General features: G+C 52.5%; 1 protein-coding gene across 1 annotated transcript in view; it reads right to left on the bottom strand.

Annotated features, from left to right (window-relative positions):
* The window catches only part of SHANK3 (SH3 and multiple ankyrin repeat domains 3), a 323,589-nt gene that overhangs the window by 130,093 nt on the left and 178,627 nt on the right, over window positions 1–14,869 (bottom strand). The window contains exon 13 of the mRNA XM_014961953.1: window positions 7,829–7,942. Within this exon, the coding sequence (XP_014817439.1) occupies window positions 7,829–7,942 (114 nt within the window). The remainder of the gene's footprint in view (window positions 1–7,828; window positions 7,943–14,869) is intronic.

Genomic DNA, 14,869 nt, shown 5'->3' on the forward strand with positions numbered 1-14,869 from the left:
GGGGGGGGGGGGGGCGCGGAATATCAGCAAATCTAACAGATATTAGCTTTAAAATGTAAGCAGCATCTTGGGATATTCATAACACTGACCTTTACTCTCGACCTCAGGAGGAAGCTGCCAGCAGAGCAGCAGACTAATTAAGAGAGGTGGAAAGTTTAGGGAAACGAAGGGGATGAAGGCTAAAGGCAGCCCAGCCGGAGAGGAAGGCCCCCAGCAGCAGCAGCATCATGGAGACGGGGCCAGGCTTGGGAGGAAGTCAGGAAAGGGAAAGAGAAATCAAGCAGATTTTTAAGGACTCGTTCCCAACCCCCCCCGTGACAAGCAATGCACCCTGTGGGAACAGCAGCTCTGCTGAAGGCCGGAGGGTGCAGCAGCCCCGGGGGAGAGGAGAGGTTTCGGGCTCTCCGAAGATGGATTCAATTTGCACACTTTTCCAGGGGCAGCGGGTTGGCCATGTCAGTCAGATCTCTGCCATCTACTGCTCCTTTGCCACCGGCCCCCGTGCCACACGCCCGACCCCAGCGGCACAACACGCCTCACGCTTCCCGGCAGCAGACGAGGAAGTTCTCATTTCCCCTTCTGTCAGGGAACTGTCACCTTGTGAGTGACCACACGGGAAGAGTCATCTCTCTCCAGCCCAGAGACCGTGGTGCAAGCAGACCTGTTTCTGTGCCTGTTAACAAGGAAGCCATTTCAGGTGGCAGATCAACTCTTTCCACCGTGCTTCACAGGGAAGTAAGGGGATAGTAGAGGAGATTGTGTCAAAGGCTTTGGCAAGAGCCAAGGTGACAACCACCACCTGTGCACAGAGCCAGCCATCCCAACGCAGAAGGCCATCAGGCAGGCCAGGCACCATTTGTCCATGGAATATCCATGCTTTTGCTCCCTGGCTTCCCTCGCTCCTCCTGTCCCAAGCTCAGAGCTTCTTTCAGGTTGGCTCTCTACCTGGGCAAAGCCCAAGCACTGGGTGACACACGATCACTTGGTGACCAGCAGGCTGAGCAGAGGTCCAGCTCCATCACGTGGTGCTGTGGTGCAGATCCGCTCCCCAGCACAACCGCAGTGGGCATTGGGACATCCATCTTCTCGCTGATGGTTCTGGAAGGCCACATCCAAGAGCTGGAAAAGTAGAAGAGGGACCTTCCTTCCCAGAGGAGCTCTCAGGATGGTGATCCAGTTCCCGAAGTTGAGCTTTTGCCACTCTCACTCCCAATCTGCAGATACCTCCTCAGGAGCTCCTTCCCCTCACGCAGGGACTCTCAAAGCCCCCACTCAGAAAAGTCACCGTGTTTGGACTCAGCACCTGCTGCTCGGCTGGGACTTCTCCCTTCAGCCCTGGCAAGTTTTGCTGACTCAATTTTTTCATTTCCTGCTGTCTATACATCCTCTCCTAATGCAGTCTTTCTCCAAAAAGCCAGGTATTTGTCAAAGGCAATGATTGCCAAGTTACAGCAAGGTACATGGGTGCTCCATGCAAACCCCTTCAACCAACAAGACCCAACACATACACATGGCCACAGGGGACACCACCAGCCTCTCAGCTGCAGGACTACCACTCCATGCCATGGCTCTACACACCACCCAGCCTCCCCGTGGATGAGGCTCTATCCCCCATTAGCTCACCACCCCCCCAAGGCTCGCTTTAGCATCACCATCACACGAGGCAGACTCCGTGACATATCAATGAAACAAAAGAGAAGGTGGAACAGAGAACTTGTCCCTTCACATGCAGGACACACGGAGATGGAGTTATGAAATGGGTACCATAACAAACCAAGCCGACCTCCCCAAAGGCTGGTGCAGACCTCCAGGAGGGAGACGATCAATTCACTGCAGGAAATTGGAGTGCTGTATTTCATAAAGGTACCAAAATCCTCCACAACCCTCCTCCTCCTCCTCCTCTGCAACCTACACATTTGCATCACCTGAGGTTGGCACCAGAGCTGAGTGAAGAACAACAGTGCCCTCTACCAAAAGAAACAGCCAACGACTTCTGCAGCCTCCCGCCCTGAGCCCAGGCAGCGGGGACAGAACCAAGGAAGCTCTCCCAAGGAAGGCAGAGCTCGGGCTGGGCTCTGGAGGACACAGTCCAGGTTCAGACCACTGGGGCCAAGCACGCCCACCAGCCCTTCATCTTCGTCAGCGGTGATGGGCCTGGGTGCCTCTGAGGCACCAGGCTGGGAAACACTTCTGACCCTCCTACACACGGCGGGAATGGATGATTCAGAAACATACACACGATGTTCACAAATCATACCCGTCATTTTTTCAAACCGCGCTGTTACACCATCTGCTCTTCCGATGTCTACGCCGGCCGCGGGGACAGACAGTGAGGGGAGAGGCCCAGCCAGCAAAACGCTCTTGCTATGACACTGGTAAACAACGTGAAGTACCCAACAATCCAGCTTCAAAACACTTCTTACACAAGAAACTCATTTCTTGACCAAAAGGTGGTTCAAGCTCCTAATTCTTTCTTCAGAATGTCCTTCCACCATGGGAAGAAGTGGTAACGCTTCCACCAGCTCCACTGCAACCTGCAGGTACCAAGGAAGTGACTAAATACATCCCCGACATACAAGCGGGGTGTGTTACACACTTTAAGTTATTTTTCTTTCCTCAGAAAAAGAAGAGATGTCAAAGACTAAGTCCACCAGGAACTTGGTTAATGAGATTTCCTGTATTAGTAATTTAGATGTCGTGATGATGGGAAACAACTGGAACTCTTGCCACAAATAAACAGGCAGAGAAGGAGCAGTAAGGAGAGGTCTCTGCCACGCAAAACAGACGGTTCCCTGGATGCCACCAACTCCCACACCTTTCCACAGGAATCCAAGCAGGAGCATCCCATCCTCAGCTGCTCCAGAGGGAGGAGGCAGCCACTCATCCCTGGGCGGTGGGGAAGCAGCCGCAGGAGCACCCAGGGCCCTGACATTCTCCTCCCCAGCTGGCAGTATCAGTCCCACCACAGCCCATCAATCCAACATCGTGCCCGATTTGAAAGGGAACTGTTTGGTAGATTTGAACCTTCATCTAATTAGCTCTGATCTTATCTCATTCTTGTTGCTTAATTGCTCTATATCCTTCTTCCTTACTCGTTTATTTGTACAACTGAAGAATCTACCATCACTCCTCTTCACACACTCATGGTCTGGCTCTGCCAAGTTTTTGGCAAGTTGCATCTTACATTTATGATTGCAGATCCCCTGATACAGCTTTTTTTGCAGATCAATCTTAGTCTTTGTTCTTGGAGAGCTCTGCTTATTCCTAGGAGCCTCGGGACAATTGTGTTTGGATTCTCTACCTGCAAGATTTCTCTTTGCCAGGAATACATATCAGGGCAGGTTTTTGACTTACAATATTCACTGAAGATCCCACCTCTATTTTAACTCACTGAAGACAGTAAATTCCATTTACTCCGCTACACTTTTTTTCTTTACCAAATATAAAAATCTAGACTCTATCCTTATTTTTGGTATATCTTACACCATCATTTTCCAAAGCAGTGTAACGGTACACGTTTTCATCCTGTCTTTGTTTCTGCACAGTCCGTGCATCACAGACACTTCCTACCCTCAGCTTCCCTGTCCCCTCTACCTCCCCCTAAAGCCCAGACATCCTGCTCTGGCCTGTCCTCACCCACAGCAGCTCTTGGACTGACCAAGTCACTTGCCTCAGCTTCTTCCCCTCTGCACTCAAGAATTTTTCACTGAAAGAGTGGTCGGGCATTGGAACAGGCTGCCCAGGGAGGTGGTGGAGTCACCGTCCCTGGATGTGTTTAAGGGCCGTTTAGATGCAGTGCTGAGGGACATGGTGTAGGGGAGGACTTTGTAGAGTAGGGTAGATGGTTGGACTTGATGATCCCAAGGGTCTCTTCCAACCTCAACGATTCTATGATTCTATGAAGAGCTGGCGTGTGTATTCCAGACACCTCTCCCTTACCCCACAGGCCACCAACCTGTTCCACCGGCAGAGGACAACCTCTTCCCAGAGCAGGCTGCCTCTTTGCTGGTGCTTTCCCTTGGCCACCCACCTCCTCCCCCATGTTCCTTCAGGCAAAAATCTGCCGACGTCTGTCTGATCTCCCTCCTCTTGCACTAAAACCAGTGGTGCAGACAGCAGCCTACCCAAATCAGTCCCCTCGCTTCTTGGTTTGTAGCCACTTAGATTTCTGAGGGACCACACATTTGGGTAGAACCCCTTCCCTGAGCACTCCTTCTCTCAACGCTTCCAGTGGCTGAATGGCAGGTGACTGGGAACCACTGGGAACCACCCCTTGCCTGTCCCTGGGTCATCACCACTCCAGGCAAAGGACTTCAGCTCCAGCACAAGCTCCAGGAGCACGTGCCTCCTCCCCTCCTTGGTGATGCCCATCAGGCAGCTCATGCTCAATGACATGGTGCTCTCTAAGCTCTGAGCTACATGGTCCTTGGGGACACAAGGAGGAGAGGAAGAAGAACAGGAGGTAGACAAACACATGGGCTGGACACACTGGAAAGGTCACTGACAAACACCCTCTTTTTCTGTTTCATTTTAGTCAGAGCCCCACACACATTCACACTGTGAAAGATCATCTTCCTACATCCCTTGGAGATAGCTCTACATCTCCTGGGTACCTGTAAAAGCGCTGCCCACCCATGGTACCTGTCACATCCCCTGGTGACGCTCCAGGGGATGGAGTGGCATCCATTCATGCTCTGCAAGTGTGAATGAAGCTCCAAGTGGCTGCTCAACAAGTGGGAGCAAAGTCCCTCTGGTCCAAAGCTCCACCAGTGCCTCTGCTCAGGGAGACAAAGACACTCCTGTGCAGAATCACACGATGCAGCTTGAGACGTGAGGGGAGGCTCTCCCACTGCCCAGAGGCAGGTCTGCATGCCCCAGTCTCATAATGGACCCAGAGACGGGGAGATCTGACCCACCAGTGTCTGCATGCAGGGTCTCACACCCACAGGTCTCAGACTACCAGTCGCTGGAGGGCCACCTGAGGAGCTTGGTCCTACATTAGCAGAAAGACCAGGCCAGTTTCAACCACACGGAAGGCACAGAAAGATTAATTTCCTGAATCCAGCAGAAACGTCACACCACTTTTAGCAGAATCTAGGGTATGGTGTCAGAGGAGGTGCAGAGGGGAATAGAAGTGTGTCACGAAGTGATGGAATTGAGAACTAGAACTCGGATCTCCTCTCGGGATGTCAGGATGATGCAAGGACCACCTCTATGGGGAGATGGGCAAAAGCAGAGATCTCAGACTCAGCTGGACCAGACGAAATAAATTTAGAACACACAGAAAGTTTGAGTTATTTACCAAAGAAACTTTGTTTAGGCCCCAGAGGATTTCAGTTCCACAGACAGGAGATATCTAAGGGGACTGGAAAGTGAGAAACTGAAGTTTCTGCCTTGGGGCCTGTCACAGAGGTGGACAACAGGACATCTTCCTTCAGAGTCAACAAGTGTTGCAGGGTCTACGAACTGGGACCTGGGAGGGACGTGCTGACCCAGAGACACCTTTGGAGAAGAACCTGGCACATTTAGGTAGATTGATATGCAGCTCATGGCCTTTTCCCTCAAAGCATGAAAATACATGCAGGTTAAAGGAACATCCTAATACCATCTCCAAAATGTCAACCCCGAAAGTTGCTCTTTGAATTTCAATGAAGATCACTGTGATTTTCCGGAGCTGCTCCCATCCTTGTCACAGTCATCTTCAATCTGTTCCAGCAGGAGTCTAGTCAGGTACCTGCCATGCAACCCTGCTGCCTTCCTCAGTCGATAAACACAGCTGGAGATGTTCCCTAGTCTGACGTGGCTTTGCTCCCCAGCAAAGTGTCATCAGGCCAAAACCCTTCCCCCAGTGCACAGCCCAACCAGCTGCTGGGCTGTACTGGATCTGGGAAGATCCATCACTGGATGGATCCACACCATCCACACCATCCCTGGCTGTGTTTAAGATCCGTTTAGATGTGGTGTTGGGGGATATGGTGTAGGGGAGAACTTTAGAGTAGGGTAGATGGTTGGACTTGATGATCCCGAGGGTCTCTTCCAGCCTAGATGATTCTGTGATTCTCTTTCTCTGATCTCAGTGAGAAGTGGCAGAGCAACACCATGTCCACACAGCTGAACTTCCTTCCATGCACAAACATGACATCCTTACCCAAACTACCTCCCGCAAACAATCTGTACCTCAAAACTCTGCTCGAGTTTGTCTGGAAAAGCAAAAGTCGGCAAAACCCAAAACCATGGCCATGGCAAGAGCTAAACAGTACAGACAACTGGAGGAACATGCTCACACCTCTGTTCCAGCTTCAGTGTCTAAGCACCATCTGTTCTTCACACTTCACTGCACAACTTCAATCTAACCCAAACACGAGGCATTCTCCAAGAAAGCACCCAGCAAACATCAACTCCCAGGTACGGGAAGGGCTTATGAACCACGTGGATTAGTCCATTCTCTTTCTTATTCACCATCGTGAGAGGATGGGCAAACAGCCCCTGCTCCAGAGCACAGCTCCAAAGCAGCACGAGAGGGAGGAAGGTGGGACCTTCTCAGTGAAAGTCCCAACTCACCAGCCCTAATCATCCCTGGAAAAGGAGAAAAGCTGGAGCTGCAGACTGGAGAGCCGACAGCTAAACCAGCTCAGAGGTGGGGGGAAGAGAGCTCTGCTGCCCATGGAGTCCTGCTCCCACTGCACCCTCCGTGGCCACAAGAGCAGGGACGGAGGTGCCAGTGGCCCAGGGCACCCCTGACCTGCCACAACCTCATCACAGCACACACCAAGCCAGCGGGTCACTGATGGAATCCAAGCATCCAGAGGAGACGCCTGAGGGTGCAAACACACAACACTTCCAGGAAGGACTGGGACTAGAGCAAAGAAAAGACTTTGTAAGTAGGTTCAGGCTTCCAGAAAGTAATTAGAACTAGTTGCTGTGCTAAACAGAGAACTGTAATTTTTTAATTCTCCTTTCTCTTCTACAACTTTGTTTCCAGCTCCACAATCTCACTTCCCAGAATCCCAGTGTGAATTTTAAAACTCATTTAATATGCAAAGTGAACTCCACTGGATCTGTCACATCAGAGCCACTTCTCTCCCCTTCTGAGTAATATATTGAAAAAAAAAAAATAATCGAGATGTTCTCTTTAGTTGCTGGACACCAGGACAAGCTCAGGCTCTCCAGAAGCGTTTCCCACCCCGTCCTGGGGCTGGGAGAGGAGCTGCCTGGGTGGTGTCTGTGACAAGGGGAAGCCGTGGTGATACACCCCCCACAACAGGAGACCCATTAAGTCACTGTGACCTCCAAGAACACCGTGCTGTTTGGCACACGCTATGTCAGTCCTTCCTGACACCGCTGTCCTCCAGGAACAGCACATTCACCCTGGGTGGTGGCTGCCACTGGAGATAGTGTCAGGAGCCCCAGGGCTGAGCCATGGCCATTTTTACTATTTTCTGTTGGACCAGAACAAACACGTGCAAATTACTGTTTTCTTCTGAAGCCTCCTAAAATGTAAAGTGGGGTTGGAGGTTCAGATGAACAGTCACACTCTCTCCTGCTCCATCACCCACCGTCACCTGCAGAAGACCCCACCACCGCAGTGGGCACCTGCGATTGTTCTCCTCGCGACAGTCCCACACACTTACCATGGATGAGCTGGATGGGAACGCACCCAGGAACACACACTAACACCCTGAGACACAGTTCTGCGGGTACATCCATCACCCGCCACAAAGAGTGGGTAAACCCAGGGAACTGCTAGAAATGTACAATGAGGAATCCTGGATTTCCAGGGCTGCCCAGTGTCTCCCCTGGGACACTGGGGTCTAAGGAAACAGCTTACCTTGCCGTGGATCATACTGTCGCATCTGCACCTCCTCAACACATTCTGCCGGGAACCAGCCAGTCCTTCCTTTCACGGTTCCTTCCCAAAAGCCACCTTCTCCGATACTCAGCACTGTGGGGAGAAAGAAACAGGGCGTGAGGGTGAGCAGGGCTCCAGGAAAAGGGAAAGCCAGAATGACCATCGCACGGTGTTAACGCAGGGAAACACGGAAGGGCAGAGCACAGAAAATGTGTCCAGGGTCAGGCGTGGTCTGGAGGAAGAAAGCACCTCCAGAAACCTTCAAAAGCTTCTTCCCCCTGTGTCCAGAAGACAGACTGTGCAGAGTGGCCTTCATGCAGCCACATGCTGCCAAAATCAATCAGCAAATTGGCAGCATCCACCTTTGTAAGAAGGATTGTTAACGGAGACCCAGCCAGGACACACGCTTTGGTAACACCATCTCCTGCAAAGATCCCACCTACAACAACTTCTGACATCCTCAGAGCCACAGAGAAACCACAGCCCCATAAGGAAAACCAGACACAGAGAGGGAAATAAATTGGCCAAGGTGAGAACACAAGTCCCTCTGAGGACAGGGGGTTCCTGACCGTCCCGTATTCAAAAACCCAAGAGCTGCTTCGCTGGAAATGACACAGCCAACAGGAAGGTTGTCACATTGTCACAGCAAAATCCTCCCAGCCCATTAAGACTTGTCTTCACCTGCTCAAAGCTTAGAGGAACGGAAAGCAAGTCTTGAAATGTGCTCTGAAGATTAAAATGAATTCAGACGCAAGGAGATTTTAAAGGAGAATCACATCAGGAGCGTCCTCATTAAACCAGGGAAGGACCAGCTTGAGCTCCCCACCAACTGCCAGAGGAGAGGAGGCTTTCGGGCAGCCAGGATACAAACCACCTGAGAGCTACAGACAAAACCAGTGCTTCTGATGACACCTGGAGAACAAAGTGGAGCCCAAAGCAGAGCAGCCAGCACAGTTCCAGGCTACAAAACACCCTGAGGCTCCTGCCGTGAAAACCATGGCCAATGTGTGTTTGACGTCAGCTCTCCTCTCCCAGGTCCCTGCTGCTGGACCCCCCACACATAATGCTACCAGGCTCTGCGAGAAGCATCTGCACTGTTTGGGGACATTTATAAAAACATCAGCTGAGACCACTGCACTTCCTGTGGCCTCAGAGGACACCACGGTCACTCGACAGCACCCAAGGGAACAGAAATGCGCACAACGCAAGAGAGAAAAAAGGGAGGCGAGAATCATTACCAGTCCTTCCAGATGTTCCCCATTGATGTATTACATCCAGATACTGCCCCTATTTTATCCAGAAAATGGCTGATGCGCACCTCTCACTGGAATTCAAACACTTACAAGGCCAATTAATCGCACCATCCTGGCCCCAGGAAGCAGGGAAGGGGAGCAGCTCCCCACGTTCTCAGGTTCCCACGGCTGACCCCTGTAACAGGGGTCTCCAGAACTGATCTCAAAAGCATCTCCTCAGCCTTAGCTGGATAGTGGGTTCTTAAACACAAGCCCACTACATCAAGAGATCCCCTTGGTTAGCACAGAGACATGGGGGTTCCTGGAAACGTCAGGAGCCGTTACAGACCCTCTCAGAACAGAGGGGGACACTGGACTGGGCTCTGAAGCTGCCCCCAAGGCCCCTGGACCACAGGAGAAGGAAAAGGCTGACATCGAGTCCATTTTAAACTTGCAGCATCATATCTTGTGCTTTTTTTCCTGTGGCTGTTTCTCTAGCTTTGGATCCATAGCTTAACCTCGTGGCTTTGACAGCACAAACCCCATCTCCATTTCTCACTCACCCACGTGCTCCCGGGAAGCCGGCAGCCCAAGCGGGAGCAGCAGGGACAGGTCTGCAGAGCAGCCTGGGGACCTCACCCAGCACAAAGGCAGCAGTGGCCTTGGACCCTCCAGCCATCAGGCAGGACCCCATAAAAGATGAGGAACCTCCTGTGGCTGATCACGGAAAAGGCCCTCTGGCAAGGGGATGAGAGTGACAAGGCAGCCAGCCAGCACGGGGACACCTTACTGTCCTCTTCTGCCTCGGCTGTGCTGCAACTGCCATCCATCAGGAGATACTCAGCTCCAGATGCAAGAAACCACCGAGCAAACGAGACCACTGGTAGGACACAATCCATGGCAACCAGAACTTCAGTCCTCAGTAGGAACAGCCCTTGAGATAAACCCTGGTAATAGTAAAATTTGTACCCCAGGACACAAGGCTGTGCACGTGCTGTGGCTGTGCGTGGTGCCAGAGCCAGACCAACAGCAGCTACTGCTCGTCTCACCACAGCACACGGATTCTGCACAATCACAGCATCCTGTCACTCCTCCCTGTTTTCCCATCACCTCACAATGGGCACTCTTGTGGAACACTCAATAGTACCCCCTTTGGAAAGGTGAGCCCCCACCTCCCAAAAACTGTCCTCTCAGGTCACCTCCCCACGGAGACACTTCCACCCCCAGCTGAAGCATGAGGAGGCACCTCTCCTTGATGCTGGGAGGGCTGGAGCCCCTCTGCTGGGAGGGGGGGCTGAGAGAGTTGGGGGGGTTCAGCCTGGAGAAGAGAAGGCTCCGGGGAGACCTTGGAGCCCCTTCCAGTCCCTCAAGGGGGGGGCTCCAGGAAAGCTGGGGAGGGACTCTAGATGAGGGAGGGGAGCCACAGGAGGAGGGGGAAGGGTTGGACCCTGAAAGAGGGGAGATGGAGCTGAGCTGTGGGGAAGAACTTGTTTGGTGGGAGGGTGGTGAGAGCCTGGCCCAGGTTGCCAAGAGAAGCTGTGGCTGCCCCATCCCTGGAGGGGTTCAAGGGCAGGTTGGAGGGGGCTTGGAGCAACCTGGGCTGGTGGGAGGTGTCCCTGCCCAGGGCAGGGGGTGGCACTGGGGGGGCTTTAAGCTCCCTTCAACCCAAACCAGTCTGTGATTCTATGAAAAAAGAATCTGTGATGACACACGCAGCAGCACACCTTACCCCGACATGGACCACGGTCCCACTGCCAGGCTGGGGTTTCTGCTACTGGTAATTGAGTGGACAACTCTCTTTTTTTTCTTTTTAATTAGTTAACACCTGAATTCCTATGGTATTTGATATCCTGACTGGCAGAGGGCACAGAGACATCCACACTCTGCCATGTGCCACCTTTCCCATCCAGCTCCCTCCCAGCACTTCCCAGACAGCACCGTGGGATCCATCCCTGTGCCCGTCACCTCAGTGCCCATGTGTCCCTCACGGCCAAAGCCAAGCACCAGAGTCATTAATAAATGAAGCGCTGCTCCACGCCAGCCACAGCCGTTCCCCAAAGAGAGGAACCTGACAATTGCCCGTATTGAGGCATTACTCCTGTAGGGAGCAGGGGAAAAACAGACCAACCCGCCTGATTTACCAGCCAAACAGGAGACCCATTTCAGTCTCTTCTCCACATCTTCCCTTGAGGTGCAAATGCTCCAGCTCTCCAAAGGTTATGATGTTGTCACAGTTTGGAACAGACCCAAATCCCATACCTTATTTCCCACTGCTCTTGTCCGTGCACTGTTTACGCTTCCCAATGGAAAATTTCCTTTTTCTAGTGCTTTGTATTTCCAAATCCCCAACCAGCCCTTCATGGGGGAGAGCTCATCCAGCTCTCCAGAGCCTTCTGTTCTTGTGTTCCTAACGCCTGGCTCTTCAGTCACATAAGCACTACTTTGTAGGATTTGCTACTGCTTGAGGACTGGAAGGACCAAAGCTTCAGCCTCGTCTGGCATCGAGCTGAACCCAGATTTTAAGGCAGCAGCAAACTGAGTCTATTCTAATGACAGGGAAAACGTAAAGTTGTCTGTATTTCACCAGTTTGTCTCTGAGGTTGTTACATGAAACAACATAAAAACCATGCTCAAGCCAAGACAAACAGCCTCCACTGCTCTCCCCTCATCCAAGCTCATCACCTCACTGTAGAAGGCTCTCACCTTGGTTCAGCAGGATTTCTCCTTCACAAATCCAGGTTGGCTACTCCCACTCACCCTCTTGCCCTTCCCGTGTCTGGAAATAGTTCCCAGGGTTAGTTCCTCCATCACCTTCCCAGGGATTAAGATGAGACTCACCAGCCTGGAGTTCCCCACTCCCCACTCCTCCTTGCCTTTCCTAAAGACAGGAGTGGCATTGGCTTTCTTTCAGTCATCAGGAACCTCTCCTGACCACCATGACCTCTCAAAGACAATGCAGAGTGACCTGGCAATGCCACCAGCCAGCTCCCTCAGCACTCACTGGTGCATCTCATCAGGCACAGGGACTCAGGTGTGTTCCATTTCTTTGCATGTTCCCTCACCTGGCCCTCCTCCACTGAGGGTACACCTGCCTTACCATGGACTATCCCACTGGTCTCGGGGACCTGGGACTGCTGCAGGCTGGTCTTACCAGCGAAGGCTGAGGTGAAGAAGGTGGGTACCTCAGCCTCAGTCAGCTGATGCAAACTTTTCTTGCCAAATAAACATGCAACTTCCTCAGAAATGAGGCACAAAGAGATGAGCTTTGGGGTGGCAAGGAGAGGAGAAGATGGTGTGCCTGATGAGCAGGGAGAGGAGGAGATGGTGTGCCTGGCACACCCAAAGGTCACACTCAAAGCAGCAGCTTGGATTCAGCTGGACTTCAGCAGGGCCTGACTTGACACATGGATGCCATCTCTCCGCAGTCTCTCCAGGTCCCTCCTGACAAGTCACTCCAAAAGCTTGTTTCATCTTCTTCTGCAAAGTCAGGCCCTTCTCCTTCACCGCCAGGCTCAGAGCTCCCGTGGCAGCCCTCCGCTCCCGCGGGGGCCCTAGACAGACCAGGCACCACCACAGCGGTCAAGGAAAAGCTGGCACCGACAGGAGAAGAGGAATAAATGGTCTACTGAGGCCTACAAATCACAAATGCAAGCTGGGTGCCTCATCCACACCACCATCAGCTCTGAAGGTCACTGGTAATTTGAATAGCCATAAAGATGGTAATGAGGCATATACCCAGGCACATCGGGATGCGCACGCAAAATGCTGAAATATGCTCTGAAGAAACTAACAAACAAAGCACACTAGGAAAAAGTTTCTTTAACGATGGAGGACACAGCTCATCAGCTCTGGACCCCAGACCCCAGCCAGGCAAGTCCCAGTGTCATTCCCCAGCGTCGTGCCACGCTGTTTGATCCAGGCCTGAACGAGGAAGCCCAAGTGACTGCCACATTCTCCAGCTGGGTTTGCCTGCAAGGAAGGATCCTTCAACCTGCTGCTGCAGGACCCTGGAGGAAAAGCCCACAGCAGCCACTGAAGTCATCTTGTCTTTCTCTCAGCTGCTCCTGAGGGTTCTCTCCCTGGCTCCCTCTCCACTCTTACAGAAAATGCAGACATTCCTACCTTTTCTTTTGAGTCACAAACACACCTTCCACCACTCTTCTACCATGGACATGGCCCTACTTTCCCCAGCCCATTCACAACCCTTACTCATCTCCAAACATGTCTTCCAGACCATCTTCTGCTGTCTCCTACACACTCCATTGTAACCTCTAAACTTCTCCCTTGGAGAATCCACTACAGTATCCTTCAGGTCTTGTGGAAAATTCCCTACTGGAGCAACGCTTATGGACCCCAGCCAGCTGCGAGTGACAAAGCAGTTGTCCTGACCAAAGACTATGCTTTTCTCTCTTGTGTTCCTTCCATCCATTTCAATCCCATTTAACCCTTAAAGCCTACATACAGAACCAGCTCAGACTCAGCACCAGGCCTTCAAGACCACCTCTTTGCACCCCATATTTGCATCACTAGCCCTTCTACTGTTCAACTCTACAGCCTGCAGTTCCAGGACCTGGTCCTGCCTCTTCTCTGTGGCACAGTATAAAGCAGGTCTCCAACCTGACTGGACTCTAGATGATGCCAAGATGTGCCTTTCACATGGGCCGGCAACATCACAGGCACCTGGGACTTCAGAACTCTTTAGTTTGTTCCTACTGCCTCTGTTCCTCTTGAAGCTCTTATTTTCCTCTGCTTCACAGGTTCCAAGTTCAAAGAAATGGGAAAAAAATAAAAAAGAAGAAGAAAAAACACCAACCCAACCCCCAGTGGCCATGGGCTTTCTGTTTCTCGAGTTCCCTACATGCTGGTATGTGATCGCTCCTTCCCAGAGCAATCCCAGAAGTTGCCTCCTTTCACAGTCTCTCAGATAGAGATATGTCCCACTTTGAGTTGTGACTCTTCCCTCCCTGTGAGAAATGGAGGCACCCACTCCTGGCACCCAAGCTGCTCATTTATTCACAAGGCTGGGCTGGGGCCAGCCCTTGTCTCATGTGCTGCTCAGGCAGAATCTTCCTCCCCTGCTCTGTCTCGATGGACCATCTCCCTCCCCTGCTCTGCCAGTGCCAGGATCCCCCTGGCAGGAGCTGGGGCCATGGAGCCCCTGGCCCGGCTCCCACGGTGCTTGCTCATCAGCTGCAGTCCCCATCCTGCTCCAGGGACCTCTTCAGCATCAGAGGATTCCCCATCAAAGGGATGCACCGCCACATTCCCCCTGCCAGGCTCTCCGTGGTGTCCCAAGGATGTCACCATGCCTGAAGCACAGCATAGCACAGGGAGAGCTCCTGCTCCAAGTCTCGCTTGAGAAGCTGCAGGACCTGGCCACTTGCATCTGCAGGGGCTCAGCTTGAACCCGCGCCACCCACAGACCCCTCTGTCTTTTAAGAAGTGTTTTGGTTGGTATTCCTGCCTAGAGCCAACACTAGGAGGAGAGATGAGAATCACAGAACGATCTGGGATTAGCAGTGACCCCTGGAGAGCACCCAGGCCAACCCCCTGCCAGAGCAGGGGCACCCACAGCACTCCCACAGCAATGTCTCCAGGGGGGTTGCAATGTCTCCAGAGAAGGAGACTCCAACACCTCTCTGGGCAGCCTCTGCCAGGCCTCTGCCACCCTCACACCAAACAACGGCCTCCTCAGGGTGTTCCCATGGAGCTTCCCCTGCTCCAGTTGGTGCCCATTCCCTCTTGGCCTGGCCCTGGGCACCACTGGGAAAAGCCTGGCCCCATCCTC

Source organism: Calidris pugnax, unplaced genomic scaffold (assembly GCF_001431845.1).
Source record: "Calidris pugnax isolate Ruff unplaced genomic scaffold, ASM143184v1 scaffold459, whole genome shotgun sequence".
NCBI classification, from domain to species: domain Eukaryota; kingdom Metazoa; phylum Chordata; class Aves; order Charadriiformes; family Scolopacidae; genus Calidris; species Calidris pugnax.